Source organism: Hyalella azteca, unplaced genomic scaffold (genome assembly GCF_000764305.2).
Source record: "Hyalella azteca isolate HAZT.00-mixed unplaced genomic scaffold, Hazt_2.0.2 contig14857, whole genome shotgun sequence".
Taxonomy (NCBI): domain Eukaryota; kingdom Metazoa; phylum Arthropoda; class Malacostraca; order Amphipoda; family Hyalellidae; genus Hyalella; species Hyalella azteca.
The window spans coordinates 124,203-141,122 of record NW_025944728.1 but is presented as its reverse complement, the minus strand read 5'-3'; the positions used below and the strand labels follow the sequence as shown (position 1 = coordinate 141,122).

At 39.8% G+C, this 16,920-nt stretch overlaps 1 protein-coding gene across 1 annotated transcript in view; it reads left to right on the top strand.

The window, feature by feature from the left end:
• The window catches only part of LOC108679352 (protein brunelleschi-like), a 48,850-nt gene extending 33,715 nt beyond the window's left edge, over nucleotides 1–15,135 (top strand). Inside the window, 18 exon segments of the mRNA XM_047884204.1 lie at nucleotides 829–1,043; nucleotides 1,045–1,098; nucleotides 1,805–1,945; nucleotides 2,725–2,926; nucleotides 3,914–4,095; nucleotides 4,661–4,753; nucleotides 5,447–5,514; nucleotides 6,524–6,666; nucleotides 7,000–7,085; nucleotides 7,709–7,867; nucleotides 8,746–8,958; nucleotides 9,209–9,350; nucleotides 10,122–10,331; nucleotides 11,694–11,815; nucleotides 12,145–12,288; nucleotides 13,142–13,307; nucleotides 13,733–13,956; nucleotides 14,625–15,135. Coding sequence (XP_047740160.1) covers nucleotides 829–1,043; nucleotides 1,045–1,098; nucleotides 1,805–1,945; nucleotides 2,725–2,926; nucleotides 3,914–4,095; nucleotides 4,661–4,753; nucleotides 5,447–5,514; nucleotides 6,524–6,666; nucleotides 7,000–7,085; nucleotides 7,709–7,867; nucleotides 8,746–8,958; nucleotides 9,209–9,350; nucleotides 10,122–10,331; nucleotides 11,694–11,815; nucleotides 12,145–12,288; nucleotides 13,142–13,307; nucleotides 13,733–13,956; nucleotides 14,625–14,933 — 2,873 coding nt within the window. The 3' untranslated portion in view covers nucleotides 14,934–15,135.
• Nucleotides 15,136–16,920: the final 1,785 nt, after the last annotated feature.

Below are 16,920 nucleotides of genomic sequence, written 5' to 3'. Positions count from 1 at the left end.
AATTCAGAAATCTGCAGCGCATTCATAGCTGTCTTATGTGGATGCTTCAAGTTTTAACCGCACTCGGCTGCAAATCACAGTGTTCACCACTTTAACACAAATAATACGCCGAGTTCTAGCTCAGTAGGTGCATAAATAAACCGTGTTATGCATTCAATGGCAGAGTTTTTCTCTATTCACTTATGTATTATGCCATTTTTTGTATGTAACAATAATACGGTCACTGCTAGTATGATAACCACGGTAATGGTACTCTAGTAACCATAGCACAATAATACGGTCACTGCTAGTATGATTACTACGGTAATACTACTGCAGTAACCTTGCTACTATGCCATTATTATGCATTTTTTATTATGCCATTATTATGCATGAAACGATTTCGTGCTTGGATGCCAAACTACTCGGAAAATTCGTGTGAAGTTTTTAGTAGCCTGTGTCATCAAAATATGCATGTAACAATTCTAACTCTGCCTTTACAAATTTTAATTCTCTTATAAAAATTCTAATTCTTAAATTCTTTCAATTCTTCTAAAAATTCTAATTCTTTTAACTGCTCAGGTTGCCTGGAAGGTTCGTGTGCGGCGTCTGCAGTTCAGTTGTACCCTGAGCTCGGCCATGGAGTGTTGTTGTGTTGTCTTTAAAAATAATTTTTAAACTCGTATATTGCATTTCAAACCATAAATTTCTTATTAACTGCTCAGGTTGCTTGGTTAAAACGATTTCGTGCTTGCATGCCAAACTGCTCGGAAAGCTTGTATGAAGTCTTCATCAGTAACTGGGGTTATTAAAATATGCATGTAATAATTCTAATTTTTAACTGTTCAGGTTGCCTGGAAGGTTCGTGTGCGGCGTCCGCAGTTCAGTTGTACCCTGAGCTCGGCCGTGGAGCGTCAGGTCTGCAGCGCAACAGCAGCCTGGGTGTTGGGCCTACAGCGCTCAAACACCGCCAGACTAACTCCCTGCCCTCCAACTCCCTGCCTGCTGGCCTAACGCCTACCGCTGCTAGACACCTGAGCAAACACTGCCTCTCTCCTGATAATTGATCAATTCATCAATCAATACAGAGAAGCCATTATGGACTATGACAAGATGAGTGTTGCTGCAATTTTGAGACTAGGTATTAGATTTAGAATCGTCCATACAATACAATTTAGTATCGCCTATCGGTAAGAACGATATGATATGGCCATCTATGTATTTAATGTTTGAAGAATTTATGTTTGATGGAATAAAAAATGTTCATTAATTTTGTTGTACTTATTATTATTCAAAAAATAATGTGTTCCTTATGTGGGTTGTTTAAATATCAGTCGAATCTTTGTGCAGAATCGTAACACTTCAATGTCACCATGTTTGATAGGATGATTCTGCATGAATTTATGTCTTCATTGACATACAGCTATATTGTTCGTTATTTTAATATAGCTACGGCGACGTGGTCGAAAATTTTACAGCTTTAATATTCTGTACTTTTAATTTCCGCAACTCCGACGTGGTCGAGATCTTTACAGTCATAAAATTCGACATATTTCAGTACCGCAACGCCGGTGTAGTAGAGATCGGGTTCCCAAGGCCGGATCCCTTGTGAATCAAGTCACGAAAAGTACAAGAATCGGCAACAGGCCATGGGCCTATTTCTTCAGTGCCGACACTTCTATTTTATTCTATAATATTCGACATATTTCAGTACCGCAACGCCGGCGTGGTCGATACCTTTACAGTCATAATATTCTATATATTTCAGTATATTCTATCCATTTCAGTATATTCTATACATTTCAGTATATTCTATATATTTCAGTACCGCAACGCCGGCGTGGTCGAGACCGAGGCGAGCATCAAGGCTGTGTACGTCCTCATCGAACAGCGACGCTACCTCCTGGCTGCTGAGTTCCTCTCTAACGTCGTCTTCATCAACCTACAGCTCTCTGACGAAGAAAAGGTTCAATAAAATATATTATTTGTATCAGTTTCAGAACATTTTTTTATATATTAGTTCCAGGAAAGGATATGTTGGTATCATTCGACCTGCAAGTCTCGGGAAGGTGAAATAGATAAAGTAATTTATTGTATTAATTCCGTAATATTTTTATTTGTTATTGACATTCCGATATAAAGCCAGTCTGATATTTTGGTATTGACATTTTGATCTAAAGTTGATTGGTGGACAGTTTGATCAGCTTTATCGGTCCTCAGATTAGTCTCTTCTGGTCCCCAGTTACGTCAGTTTCAATTGTTAACTGAATTTTTTATAACTACTTGCTCTTTTTCTTGCTCAGTTAAATCTTGAAATTATTCTTCTTTGCTGCATGTTCGTTAGTTTCAGTTACTTTGTTTCAGTTACCTCAGTTTCAAGCATCAATTATTTGTTTTCTATCCTTTGCCATCATTCCTTTCTCAGAGAAGTCGGTTCCATGCGCTCGCGTTGCTATACCTTGAACTCGTCATGATGACTTTCCCTACCAATAATTTAACCTCCCTTTCCCCAATTTTTTCGGTTCTCCGACAAGTCAGCTTTTTGTATTGATAACTTGTTAATTAGTAATTAATTAATTAATTGCATATATGTCGGTTTCGTGCACTTGAGGAGCTTTACTAGGAGTTTGGCAAGATGCCTTTCCTTTTTAAAAAGTTCATCTTTCTTTCCCGTACTTTTCTAGCCCTGAGATTAATAGCTTGTAACCTTTAATTACTTGTAAATTAATGGCTAATTAATTGCAGATAAGTCGGTTCCGTGCGCTGGCTGAGCTGTACCAGGAGCTCGGCATGATGCGCAAGGCAGGCTTCTTCCGACGCGTCGCGGCGATGCGGTGCGCCGTAGCGCAGTCGCAGCGCTCGCACGACTGGCCGCAGTGCTACAAACTCCTGCTCAACACCTTGCCTGGCTACAGGCTCTCCCTCGACCCTCTGCACTGCCTACAAAGTGCGTTTATTATGTGTTTATAATATTATGTAGGTTTAGTATTTAAAAGTGCGTTTATTATGTGTTTATAATATTATTTATGATTAGTATCGTCACACTAAACTAGCACCCTGCCCGGCTAACAGCTCTCTCTCGACCTCTTGCATTGCCTACAGAGTACGTTTGCTCCTAGAGGATGAGACTAAACCTAGACAAAACTAAAGACTAGACTACACTCGGTGCACTGCCTACTAAGTACCTACTACTTTCATGCTCTAGTAATCTTATTTGATAAATTGCCTACAAAGAACGTATATTACGGTTCACCAGTCTTCTCTGATGATCTAAGAACGGAAATGATTCTTTTAGTGCTACCCTATATTAAAATCTATGAAATTATTGTTGCGTGACATGTTCGGTGTCAATCGGGCGTCTCATTCTATTCATTATAATTATATTCTAAGATTATATCATCTGCAATTGAGACATAATATTCACTAGACGTGGTAGAGATTGATGGAAAAGCACTAGAACTGAGTCAACTTGGACAACATCACGCGATCAAGACCTCACTAGTGGGCGGAAGCCGTGAGTCTATGAAAGAGCTGGGAACCTTAGTAAGGCCCCAGTAACTGACAAGTGCGTCGCCATGTATAACATTCGTTACTTAGAGCTACTCCGACGTAACGGTCGATGTCTTGGCCTGGTACATATAATTTACATATAATATATAATAAAACTCTCTTATAACCACCCTGTATCAAGATCAGTTCTCTAGACATATAGTGTTATAGCTCGACCTGAAACGCTAGCAACTACGGCCACTGAACTGACTAACTCACGAACTTAGTCAACGAATCCTTTTCCTCAGGTTCAGGTAGAAATATATACAAAATCTGGTGGCGCATGGACGTGCCTTCGAATAGACATAGTACATCTCGTCTCAGTAAGCTTGTGCACATACAATATAATTTTAATTATTATCTATAAAAATATTTCATGCGTCAGTGGGCGGGTGGGGTGCGCTGCAAGTACAGCTGATCCAGGAGGTGGTTGGGACGAGTCGCCGGATGGGGGCGGTGGAGGCCTGCTGTCGTCACCAGGCCTTCCTTCTTGCTGCTCTCTTGCACCACCTCACTCCAGCCCAGCGGCAGGAGGCTGCACTCATGCTGCACACGCTCACTCAGCAGGTGGGAATTGTACCTTCAGACAAAGGTTCATCATAGGAAGTAGTCTCCGGCTACCTGGAATAGTTTTCGTACGGTTTTCCAATTAGAATTCAACACGGACGTAAATATTCTCTCCTTTAGACTGTTTTAGTCAATTTGTTCTGCCTTATTCGGCTGGTCTACACAAAAATGTCACCATTTAACTTCTTACCCCGACTTCATAGTAAGGGTCCTTTGCAACAAAATGCCATGTAGTCGGTTCGCTTTATTCGAATTCATACCTAATGGTTAAGGTATTTAATAGTAATACTAATAAGCCATGTGTCCAGGTTCACATATACACCCAATCCTCATGGTTTAGATCATATGTACAGATATGCCGTGTATTCAGGTTCGTATATTCACCAATTCCTCATAGTTATGGTCTTTTACAACAATATATTGTGTCATAGTAGTATTCCTCATAGTTATGGTCTTTTACAACAATATATTGTGTCATAGTTTTCCTCATAGTTATGATCTTTTACTCCAACATATTGTGTATCGTGGCATATTCCTCTGTATAATTCCATGTTCCACCCAACAGTCTGCTGCCCAGACCACCAACGCCCCGAACAGCTCCAGCAGCAGTTCAGGCAGCTCTGCAGTCTCTGGGTCTGTCGCTACGCTCACTCAGCAGGTTAGAACACTCATGCTGCATACGCTCACTCAGCAGGTTAGAACACTCATGCTGCACACTCTCACTCAGCAGGTTTGAATTATACCTTCAACCAAAGGTTCATCAAGGGAAACAGTCACCGGTTATACGTGAATTGTTTTCTTACGGTTTGCCAATTTTAGTCGGTTTGCTCTGCTTTGTTCGGCAAGTCTATACAAAAAGTCGCCATTTAACATCTTACCCCGACTTCATAGCAAGGGTCCTTTGCAACAAGATGCCGTGTTTTCAGGTTCGCTTGATCGAATTCATACCCCATGGTTAAGGTATTTATTAGTAATACTAATAAGCCATGTGTCCAGGTTCGCATGTACACCCATACCTCATGCTTTTGATCCTATATATAGATATGCCGTGTATTCGGGTTCGCATATTTACCCACATCTCATGGTGTAGGTCCTATATACAGATATACCGTGCATTCAGGTTCACATATATGTACATCCATACCTCATGGTTTAAATCCTATGTACAGATATACCGCGCATTCAGGTTCACATATACATCCATACCTCATGGTTTAAATCCTATGTACAGATATGCCGTGTACTATTCAGGTTCGCATATTCACCCATTCCTCATAGTTATGGTCTTTTACACCAATATATTGTGTATCGAGGCATATTCCTCTGTATAATACCATGTTCCACCCAACAGTCTGCTGCCCAGACCACCAACGCCCCGAACAGCTCCAGCAGCAGTTCAGGCAGCTCTGCAGTCTCTGGGTCTGTCGCTTACCTGTATTATTAATATTTTTGTATATCCTTCACCAGTTTCATTCCTCATCCGTCATGATGCCAACTTCTAGACTATTATGCATCATGATCGTGATACTAAAATTATCTAAGAAATCATTTACGGTTGGAAGGAATTGGTGGAATACCTCAATCTTATGCAATCCTTTAATATTTAAACTGAAATCGTTTTTGGACACTGGTAATTAAACGCTACGTAAGAAGGACATTTATTGCTGATCTTCATATCATGTATTTGATTCATTGTATTTGTTTGAAACCATGTGTCAACTTTTATAAGTTCTTCAAATGTTTCTTGTGGTTATTGCTTTCATTAGCTACGATTTTCTTTGCCAAGAGTATTATGGTTTAGTCGGCCGGCTGTCTGCTGGTCATTTTCAAATTTAAATCTAACTCACAATGAAATTTGCTTATATGGACAATTTTTTGTTATCAGACGAGCCCTTAGTGTTGTGCGATCACTCGGTGTTAATTCGGTGGAGTGATTTATGATTTGAACGTCATTATTTTTCGTAGGATTTCACTTTCGGTTGTTGATGTAGATACTCTTTCTTACTGTAATCATAAAAAACTGAAATTTATCCATTTTCGCACGTTCAAATTTTTTTCAGGGTTTACATTTCGTGATGCAGGTCATTCTAAGATCAATCTTTCTTGACACTAACTTAGAACCGATTCGAAAAGCTAATAAAATATTACACGGACATTCTATTATTTTCTTCTCGTTCTGAGTATGTATTACCTCACATCTTACTTTGAAAGGCTAATAATAAATTGTTCTCTTATGCCTGTTATTCCGTAACCACTTTACAGGTCTGTCAGGGTTCGATCACCCTTAGGTCTTACGTACAACTCACTTAAAAAAATCATAATAACCAAATTACCTTTATTCATCTTTCCAGTGCGCGGCGCCTATCCATGTCCTATCTATCGCCTATCGTATCTTTTTCATGCCTATCACATTGGATCCATTTGACAGGTCCGTCAAAGTACAACCCCCCAAAAGCGGCCATCAGTTGCGGAAGTTCGCCAAGGTGTGCAGCGATGAGCCTGCTGGCCCCTTCATATTCTCGCCCTTCTCATCTCTCACGAACGCCGTGGCCAAACCGGCCAATACTTTCGGTGAATCATCAATACATTACTTTATTTGTGACTTTAAAAGCAATATATTTGTTTGGTGTAGTATGAATGAAGTATTTCACTATTGGCATCTGTTGTTAAATCCTCTGCTAGATTTTGATATTCACTTGTATATCTCCGTAGTGGACTATACGATTCGAATCTAATTATGCGACCACGTAACTAAATGATTTATTCTTCTCTGGATAAAAATATACTTTGAGTAAAAATAAGAAAAAACTGCATCCTACCTTAAATTCTATTGTAGAGAACACATTCTCAGCATACACTTTTTCTGCAAGTCGCAGTACATTAATTTTGTTTACAACTGTGCAGACTTCCAGTGGGTGGAAGGAGACGTCTGCGAGGTTGTCCTACAGTTTGACAATATCCTCTCACTTCCTCTGCAACTCTCCAACATCGTGAGTATCTGTGAACATCTTCAGCTCTTTTGCAAATTATTTGCCAAATTTTCTCTATCTCTTGGAATATTTATTCATTAATTGTCTCGTCGCTCACATGACAGTAAAGTGATACGCCCTTAAACTGAGAAAAATACATAAACTTTGTCCAAATAGCGATGCACTTCTTGCCAGGTGTGGGTCATAATGATTCAGTTTTTCCTGGTGAAAGGGCGTATCTGTCGTACTCGCTGAAAATGCGTACCTATTTGGACAACATCACCCATTCATTTTTATGAGTGTATTTTTAAATTTTTGGTTGAATAAAATATAAAATATTATCTACTATACTTGAATCAATGTTAACACAATTTTGCTTATTTTTGCGATTTTCGGAAGAATTTTGAATAAAGCATATTTTGGAATAATTTATAGCTTTATTGGAATGTTTTTATAATTGCCATACATTATGTTGCTTCAAAATGACTGCATTCACTCATAAGTATTAATAATAGGCAATCAGTCATTACATTCACTTAGCAGCATTCACTGCTAAGCATTGTCTACATTTACTCACAAGCATTCACTGCATTCACTCAAAAGCATTACTAATAGCAGTGACTCATTGTACCTGCACACTACAGAGGCTGCTAAGTGAAGGCGTGTGTCACTTTGAGTCGTGGAGCAGCAGCGTCGTGCTGGAGGCTGAGAGTAGCTGTAGTGTCACTGTTAGAGGACAGCCCACCACCCCTGGCCAGCTCAAAATTACTGGTAATAATTTCCTTTGTGGGAGCAGATGCTTTGTTTCTGCAACTATTGTTTATTATTTGTGAAACTGCCGGTATTGTGTATTATTTGTGAAACTATTGTGTATTATTTATGAAACTATTGTATATGTTGCTTACCTAATTTTGTGAAATTGTTGTGTATTATTTGTGAAGTTGTTGTGTATTATTTGTGAAACTATTGTCTATTATCTGTGAAATTATTGTGTATTATTTGTGGAACTATTGTGTATGATTTGTGATACTGTTGTGTATTATTTGTGATACTGTTGTGTATTATTTGTAAAACTATTGTGTATTATTTGTGAAACTGTTGTGTATTATTTATGAAACTATTGTGTATTATTTGTGCAACTATTGGGTATTATTTGTGAAAATAATTAGCTTGAATAAGAGATAAGAATGTTTCTTTGATTCAATTTCTACTGGAAAAATAAATTTCTTATGCAAACATTTCATGTCTAAATTCGAATGCCTGGGCCATAAGAAATAAGAATGTTTCTTTCATTCAATTTCTACTGGAAAAGTCAAGTTTCTATGCAAATGTTTGATGTCTAAGTGCAAATGCCTGGGCCATAATGTTTCTTCGATGCAAATCCTACTGGAAAAATCAAGTTTATATGCAAGTGTTAAGTGTATCAGTGCAAATACCTGTGCCATAAGAGATAAGAATGTTTCTTCGATGCAATTCATACTGGAAAAAGCAATATTTAATGCAATTGTTAGATGTCTAAGTTCGAATGCCTTGGCCCAAAGGTGATAAGAATATTTCTTTGATTCAATTCCCACCGGAAAAAGCAAGTTTTTATGATGCTCTGTATTTCCCTAAAAACAATTTCATAGCTGTTTGTCGTTTTTTTGCTATAATTAATTTATTATCCTTGCTTACGGTACAGGTTGAGAGTGACGACAGCGCTTCATCGAGCAGCAAAAGTTGTTTTACTGTAGAAGGAGGCGTTGGTAGCGCCAAGGTGCGAGGTCATCTCTCTGCTGGACAGACGCAGCAGCTGAGATTAACTATGCACAACATATCGCCTCAGCCTGTGGCCGCCGTCGCTGTTACAATCAAACCGAAAACGACAACGCAAGACATTGCTAAGGTTTTCAAGGTTTGTTCGGAGAGACAAAGACATATAATTCTTCGTATACTGATACGGTAACCGTCGCTTATGCTATATATTTAAAGTCCTCGTAAACAAGCCACCCTCGGAAGTCAAGGGATTAATGTCTACTTTCAGTCATATGTTTACTTTTATTTAAACTTTCTAAAAATCTGTACAAAAGCATCCGCAATGATGCACTGAAGTTTTCTGTACATTCTCGTTGTTTAGCTGTATATTCCTACACTTACGCCCTCAGGCGGACGAAGTTGCGCTGGAGCGTCAGCTTCCCATACGCGGCAACTCGTCGTGCTCTCTGCTGCTGTCCCTGTACGGCCTCAGTGACCTGCTTGCCATGTCGCTCTCCAATGACGCTCACGACGACACTCACAGCAGCGTGGGTTCGTTGCCGAACAAACTTATTTTTTTACGTTTTTTCCTACCATAACTCCCGCATTTCTTACTCAGATCTAGATTTTTAATGCATAGTCATCACTGTTGCGATTTATTGATGATTAAATACGATGCGATCCCATTATTATTATTCATTTTCATATTGATAGTAAAAATCAATAATGACTGTTATTTTTTGACGTTTTTTCCTGCCATAACTCCCGCATTTCTTACTCAGCTATAGATTTTTAATTCATAGTCATCACTGTTGCGATTCACTGATGATTAAATACGATGCGATCTCATTATTATTTTTCATTTTCATATTGATCGTAAAAATCAATAATGACGATATTGTGGAAGGAAGGCTTAACATGCTTATTGTGACACGTGAGAACGTTTGGGAGCTGCTAGCATATGTTAATTGAACGAACGAAAATATGTTCGTTGGAACGAAATATGTTTGTATATACTTGGGTGAAGGTTTAGCCCCTGGAAAATTGTTATCCTTATGTTTAATAGACTCAAGTTCTAGAACCATTGGCTCCAGCAGATAATATGTTCCTATCTGTGCACGTACCGCGTATAGTAAAAATGCCTTCCTAATTTTCTTACTAGGTGTGAGTTTACCTACTTCCTTCTATACTTCACCATTTTCTGCATCAAGTTTCACATCGAAAAGATTCTATCTTATTATTTTTAGTTTTGCTGCTATCCTATATGCTAGACCATTTTCTGCATTAGGTTTTCCATTGAAATGTTCCCATATCTGATCTTAGGTGCAAGTTTGGCGGCTTCCTCACTGCCGTGCTCGTCTCTGATGTCGACGTCTCGGGGGGCGATGCGTCTTGCGCCTCTGGGGGGTCGGCGCTCCCACTCGTCAGGGTCGATGCTGTCGGGCAGATCTGGTGGCAGCAGCAGCCGATCTCAGCGGTCCAGGGAGAGCGCCTCGTCGGCAGCGAGTAGCGACTCCAAGGAGGCCTGTTCCAGTGAGTGTTGCTGCATTCAAGTGATGTGCTGTGCGCGAATGACGAATGCGTGGCTAATTTTCACATCTGTGTCGACGATGTGGTTGAGGAAGAAGATCGGGCCCAGTGCCGTTTCCTGTGGAACACCATTGTTCTCCCTTGCCTCGATTGACTTCGAGCCTCCAACAAGAACAGCTTCTTGTCAGTCAGGAAGTTGTGAATCCACGACAATAACTCTCCTCCGACCACCAGAGTAGTCTTTCTTTTCTGAAGGGCAGTCCATGGTCCACTTTGTCAAAAGTTCTCGCAAAGTTAAAATATATCACGTTTATGCCGGCACTCTCTTCCAGTATGGCAAGTATTTTGTTGCGATGCTCCAGTAACTGGAACCAGCAGGAGCGATTTTTTCTAAAACCTTGTTGTCTCTTGTTGAGGAGGTCATCTTCCTCCATGTACTGCACCAACCTCCTGGCAATAACCTTCTCAAACGCCTTCATTAAATTTGAATTTAATGTCACCTGTCTGTAATTTTGCGATCTGTCTCTTGCACATGTTTCATAGTTGCAGTTCCTAAGTATCTTGAGGTAACGCGGAACGTTTCCTAATATCAACGATGCTTTCCAGCGCAAAGTTAGTGGGGCGTTCAGTGCACCGACATTTTTATAACACCACCGGGACTCCATCCGTCCCGGGACAAGAGTACGAATCATTTCCTAATTTAGACGATTCAGCCTCTGTTCTCCTTATCCCCGGAGGCAGCTGCTATCCGCTTGATCAAACTTATTCGTTTTATCGTGAGGATTCGTCTGTAACTTGGAACAATGTGTCGTTTTGGGCTCGTTTTTTTTTTTTTGCGCGCACACACAATAAATTCTTCACCTAGCTTGTGCATTGCTTCGGCATTTAACTTCAGGAGCTCGGACCTTCAGTCGACTTCGAATAGTATGTTCCCAATAGCCTCCCAGTCTCTTCTTCAATGGTGGAAATTTAGCCCAGCCAGAGTTGTAGGTTTGGTTTCCAATTGCCCAATTCTTTACCACCATCAGTCCATGGTCTGACAGTGTGGTCTCCTCAAGCAATCTGTTCTAAGTTGATAACTTGATAGTGACGAATAGATTAAGGGTTTTGTGAACAAAGTAGAGTAATGTAGATACGTTCTCTGTTTCATTGCTAGAATTTATTGGTTAATCCTAGGAAGCTTACTTCTCTTCCAGTGAGTATCTTGATTCAGTAAATGGATGATGCATATCTTTTAGAACCTGTATGATACCTATAATATCTGAAGGTTTGGCTTCCTGATCTAATTTTCGGATCACTTCCTTGTCTATTATTCATTTAAATTATTTTACTTAAGATTTCATTGAATTATTTTTCTTAACTCAGAAGGAAGCGTTGGCAGCAGTGAACTGGAGGGAGAGGTGGAGCTCTGGTACCGAGGTGAAGGCACCGAGCACTGGAGGACTTGTTTGATTAACGTGCGTCTGCAGGTCACGCCCACTCTTCAGGTCATGAGGTTAGCATCGGATTTTTAGCGCATTTTTTAATTTATGGAAAAAATGCACTATTGTCCTCGCCATGTCCGTCTATCTGTCTGTCCGTCCCGTCCGTCCGTGACCTCAAGTTTTCGTCGACGAGAAAATGCGCTCTCTGTCACTCACTGCAGTGAGTACTGAGTTATATTTTTTATTTCATTTCATTGGCAACAAGTGGATTTAAAAATGCAGTCGAGTAAACAAGAATATTTTGTGCACATTTTTACAGATATTATATACTCATAGCTAGAAAACATTGAAGTAGTTTATTTCCTCTGAGATGTCCAATGAAAATTGGTAAGATTTATTTTTACCTGCTGAACAGGTCGGCCAGCGAGATGGAGCTCACATACACGGCGGAGGGACGCAGCATTCTTGTGCAAGGGGGAGACTCGTGCAGAGTTCCTGTACCTGTCACCCGCTGCCCTCGTACACCAGCCTTGCAGGTGAGGTCCTAACTTATGGCCTTGGTTGCTAATCTATTATTTCAACCATTAAATTTTATTGTAATCTTGCAGGTGAGATACCGACCAATGGTCTTGGTTGCTAATCTATCATTTCAACCATCAAATTTTATTATCACCTAGCAGGTGAGATCCTGACCAATGGTCTTGGTTGCTAATCTATTACTTCAACCATCAAAATTTATGTCCGCCTTGCAGGTGAGATCCTGACCAATGTTGTTGCAATCATGCCAATCAATTATTTTAACCATGATATTTTATCCCCGCACTGCAGGGAATGCAATAATTTATTGCACCCGAGTGATGCCATATATCTATTTTAATCATTTGTTGCCATTATGAGTCGAGTTTGTATGTAAATTTTAACTTTGACAGCTAAAATGCTAGCCGCCCAACGCTAGTAGGTACAGGTATGTCGCAATTAAACTATTGGTAAAAACATGTGTTCCATTTATGCATAATATTTTAACCTAAGTTGATATTGAGTTATTTATTTACAATATGTACAACAGGTTCTAATCCTCCTGTGATTGAATTCATGTGACTATCTTTTTCTCAAGTTGGTTGCTGCACCCTTTACCACCTGACATGAGTAACTGGAGCAATACCTATTGTCACAAGCCTACCCAAAAGGATACGTTCTAGTGAGCGCAAAATGACTTGCACTGATGTTCGCCTCCACGTACGAACACTTTAAAAAGTTCTCTGTTGCGTACAAACGTCTTCAGGTTTCTTCACTCAATAGATTACGTATAATTTCAGTTGAAAGTTATGTTCCCTGAGTGTGAGAAACGGCGGTAGAGGGTTAAACGCTTAAAGTGTATTACTCGCACAGAGCGGGGAAAGAAGTGTGAGCGAAGCCCTCGGTGAGCACGTGGCCTCTCAAGTGAAGCTTCAATGGGTGCTGAGTCCCCAAGAACTGGAATGCAGCGCCTCGCTGCCTCAACTGCACTTCCCTCTCAACACCCACCACCTCATGATGCTAGCTCCTATTACCTGGGGTCAGTAACAAATATTGGACCACAACCAACTTATATTACCGTCAACCGGGATGACTTTGGCCACACCTACCACAGAAACAAATGGCAGCAAAACAAAATGATAAACGTTGGCCAAAGTGACTGGGGTGACTTTGGCCAACGTTTGTTATTTTGTTTTGCTGCCATTTGTTTCTGTTGTAGGTGTGGCCGAAGTCACCCCCGATGGCCGAAGTTACCCCAGTTGACGGTATATGCATTGCAAAGTTTCGTCGCTTTAGAACAAATTAGGGTGTGCATGACACACATGACAGGTGTGCATGACACATTCTGAGGGCATGACAGGTGTGCACTGTAAACGTAACCTAACAAATTCATCATAAGTTACGAACTAGAATTTAAATTTCCAGTGATATCTTCATTTTTTGTAGTATATTCACTTGTTGCAGGCGTTGAAGTGAACGGCATGAGCGTGAGCGTGGGGGGCGAAGTAAGTTCTCGCGTGGGTGAGGGCGTAAGCGTGTCGGTGAGCATCACGAACAGCAGCGACGCGGAGCTGCCGGCCCTGAGGCTCTCCACCAGCACCCTGCAGGACCATCAGAACGGCAACGCCAACTACAGGACAGACGGCATCGTGGCTCCCGCTGGTGCCATGACTGCACTTATCCCTAGGGTGCGTAACTCCAAGTCGTCAATTTACCCAAGAAAATATCTATCAAATTGAGCGTAACAAAATTTGAGATAATATCATGAAGTACGTAACAAAACAGTAACACGAGTTCCAGAAACGAGTAAATTTTATGTCACAAAATTTCGATACAATATCCATCGATCATAATTATATGTAGGTACCTAAATATTATGATCAAAATATACAATGATCAATTGATCATAATATATGTACCAAAATATTGACGCTTGACTCGATGAACTATCGTGTTGTATGTGGCAAGAAATATACACTGGCTCGAATAAATATTCATCGTGTTGTGTGGCAACAAGGAATTGTTCCGAGGGAACATTTATCTTGTCTGTGATTTGAACTAAGATGTGCAGGCTGACGGCGTGGTATTACTCTTGACCGGCATTAAAAACTCTTTCATCGGTTTATTATTGACTCATTTTATGGCTTGATTAAATTCTCTAGATCAATTAAATCAGGGGATGGTTTCTTTAGTATAACTTTATTTGATGTATAGTTTTAATCCTCTTTTTCAGTTTTCTTGCTCATTTGACACGATGGTTTGAACCTTCGGCTACATGTGTGTCTCGATACGTTAACGCAGCGGTAGACATGCTTTATATTTTCCATTGCCTCAATATATGACCTTATATGAGCAGCTGGGCGTTGGCCAATCATATTCGACCCAAGTGAACTTGATATTCTTCACCGGAGGCTCGTACAAACTAGACTTGCGGTGCTGTCCTGTGGTGCTACCTGCTGTACCGTCGGTGGTCGGTGGACCGGCTAGTCTCACCACCACCAGCATCACCCTGGGCAACACCAGCATCACTAACGTGTCTGGTCTGCCGCATCACCTTCACCACCAGACATCACACTTGAGCCATCACTCAGCATACCAATCTCCTGTGCCTCCTGCTGAAGTCTGGTTGTTTGCACCACCTATTGAGCTCACTATCTCACATTAAATCTTGAATGTTTTAAAGCTAATTTTTACTTCAATCATGGATGGTACCCGGCTTAAATAGTAAAATTTATTAACTAGAAAAAGTATACAGGTTATAACCACTTGGCCGGGTGACGCGTCATCATTGTCATAGCATGGTTGGCTAGTACAAGCATCAAATTGAATAAATATGACATGTTTGTAATTAGAAATATTTGTAAATAAAAAATAATATCATAATTTTGTATGAAAAGTTGAAAGAAATTATTGTTTAGGTTGCTCAAAGCCTATTATTTTTATAGTTGCTCTAATTTTTTTCAATCATCTGCATGACCTCCGTATCTTGCATCCAAAGAATTGAACGGAGAAGATCATCTAGGGGCTGGTTAGGTTCCTAGCTCAATAGACCGTTGCATAAGTTTACAAACGCATTAAGCTTCCTGATATTATTACAGATATTTAAATGTGACTTTCAAGTTGAGTGTTGGTTTATATGACTTTGTAAGCTTGTTAGGTTTTCTGATTGAGTTACATAATGACATTGCAGTAAAAGACTTGGTATTCCGTGGGCCAGCCAAGAAAAATCTGTGGAAAAAGAAATTAAAATTTTCACAGACTTCATTTTAACTGTGAATTAGTTGTTTTTGTCGTCAATCGTCTATGTTACTTATGTTCCTCTCGACTATTGTTGTCTAGATCAACATATGTTGTTCGATATGAAAACTTCAAGCATCGCTTGTGTCTATTTGCTTAATTTTTCAGAATAGTTACAAAATGAAAATTGAGCATTAGAAATGTGACCATGTATCTATGCTACATATTACTACCAATTGCATTTGGCAATAAGAATATTAAACTCATTACTTATTCTTAAGTGTTATAAATTAACGCCATTAGTGACATAGAGCGTCTACGGTGCCATCGCCGCATTGAAGCAACAATTATTCAAGTTATAGGATTCTCCATAGGTATTATCTTCCCAAGTATTATCATAGTATACTTGTATTATTTGTGTATAGTTCTTCGTGTAATATAGCCGTGTAAGTTAACTGTTGAGATTTATATATCAGAAGGGAGTGCTCTGTGATTTACCCAGTTAGATGTAATTCGTGTTAACTTCTGTGCTCTCTTTCTTTCTGCTTGCCAGCGTGAATGCACGACACAGCGCGGTCCTGCTGAACGCCGCACTGTTTTGTGCGATTGTTTGTTCTATTCACTTCAATTATGAGGCTTTTTTTGTGTATGAAATGACGTGAAAATTTGATTTGGCGCTAAATCTAATTCACAGGGCGGTGCTCTTTTACCTGAAATAGTTCTTAAATTTGATGTTTCTTCTCAATAAGGAAGACATAAATGCTATTCCTTTCCTCCATCTTTTGACTCAATCCGGCCAATGTTTCTTAGACTATTTACGATCATATTAGCTTATTTTTTGTTATTTATTCGTTAGATATATGGTATAAATATGTGTAATCTGCTAGAAAGCTCCTCAGCGATGAAGTTTAGGCTATACAGCTTCATGGGATGTGTGCCTGAGAACAATATTATACAAATTCTGTCTGTTTTTCTGTCACCGAAGGTTGACCTGTATGAATTGAAACTGTTAGACTTTAATTTATCTGACTTTCTGATTTATGTAATGTAAAAAATTGACGCTCCAGTCAGTTGATTTTGGGGGCTGCCTTTCTGCACTGGTCATGTCTTGCTGTTGATTACATTTTGAAACATGCATCGTGAGCTTGGTGCGGAAGTCCACTGAACTTTTGTCTGTGGTTTCTGACGCAATCATTAGGAACGGCACGATCGCGAATATGTTGAATGTTGAAATTATTGCGTACAAACTTTACCAATTTTGGATTAAATGTAAACGGTATCCGCATAAACGGCCTTTTGTTAGCCTTTCTGACGGCTTCACAACCTTAGAACAGTTGTTGGTAGCGAGTCTCCATCCACACTTTCTTTACATTTCTCTACCAACGTAAGCTGTAGTTGACGAATCTCAGAGTCTG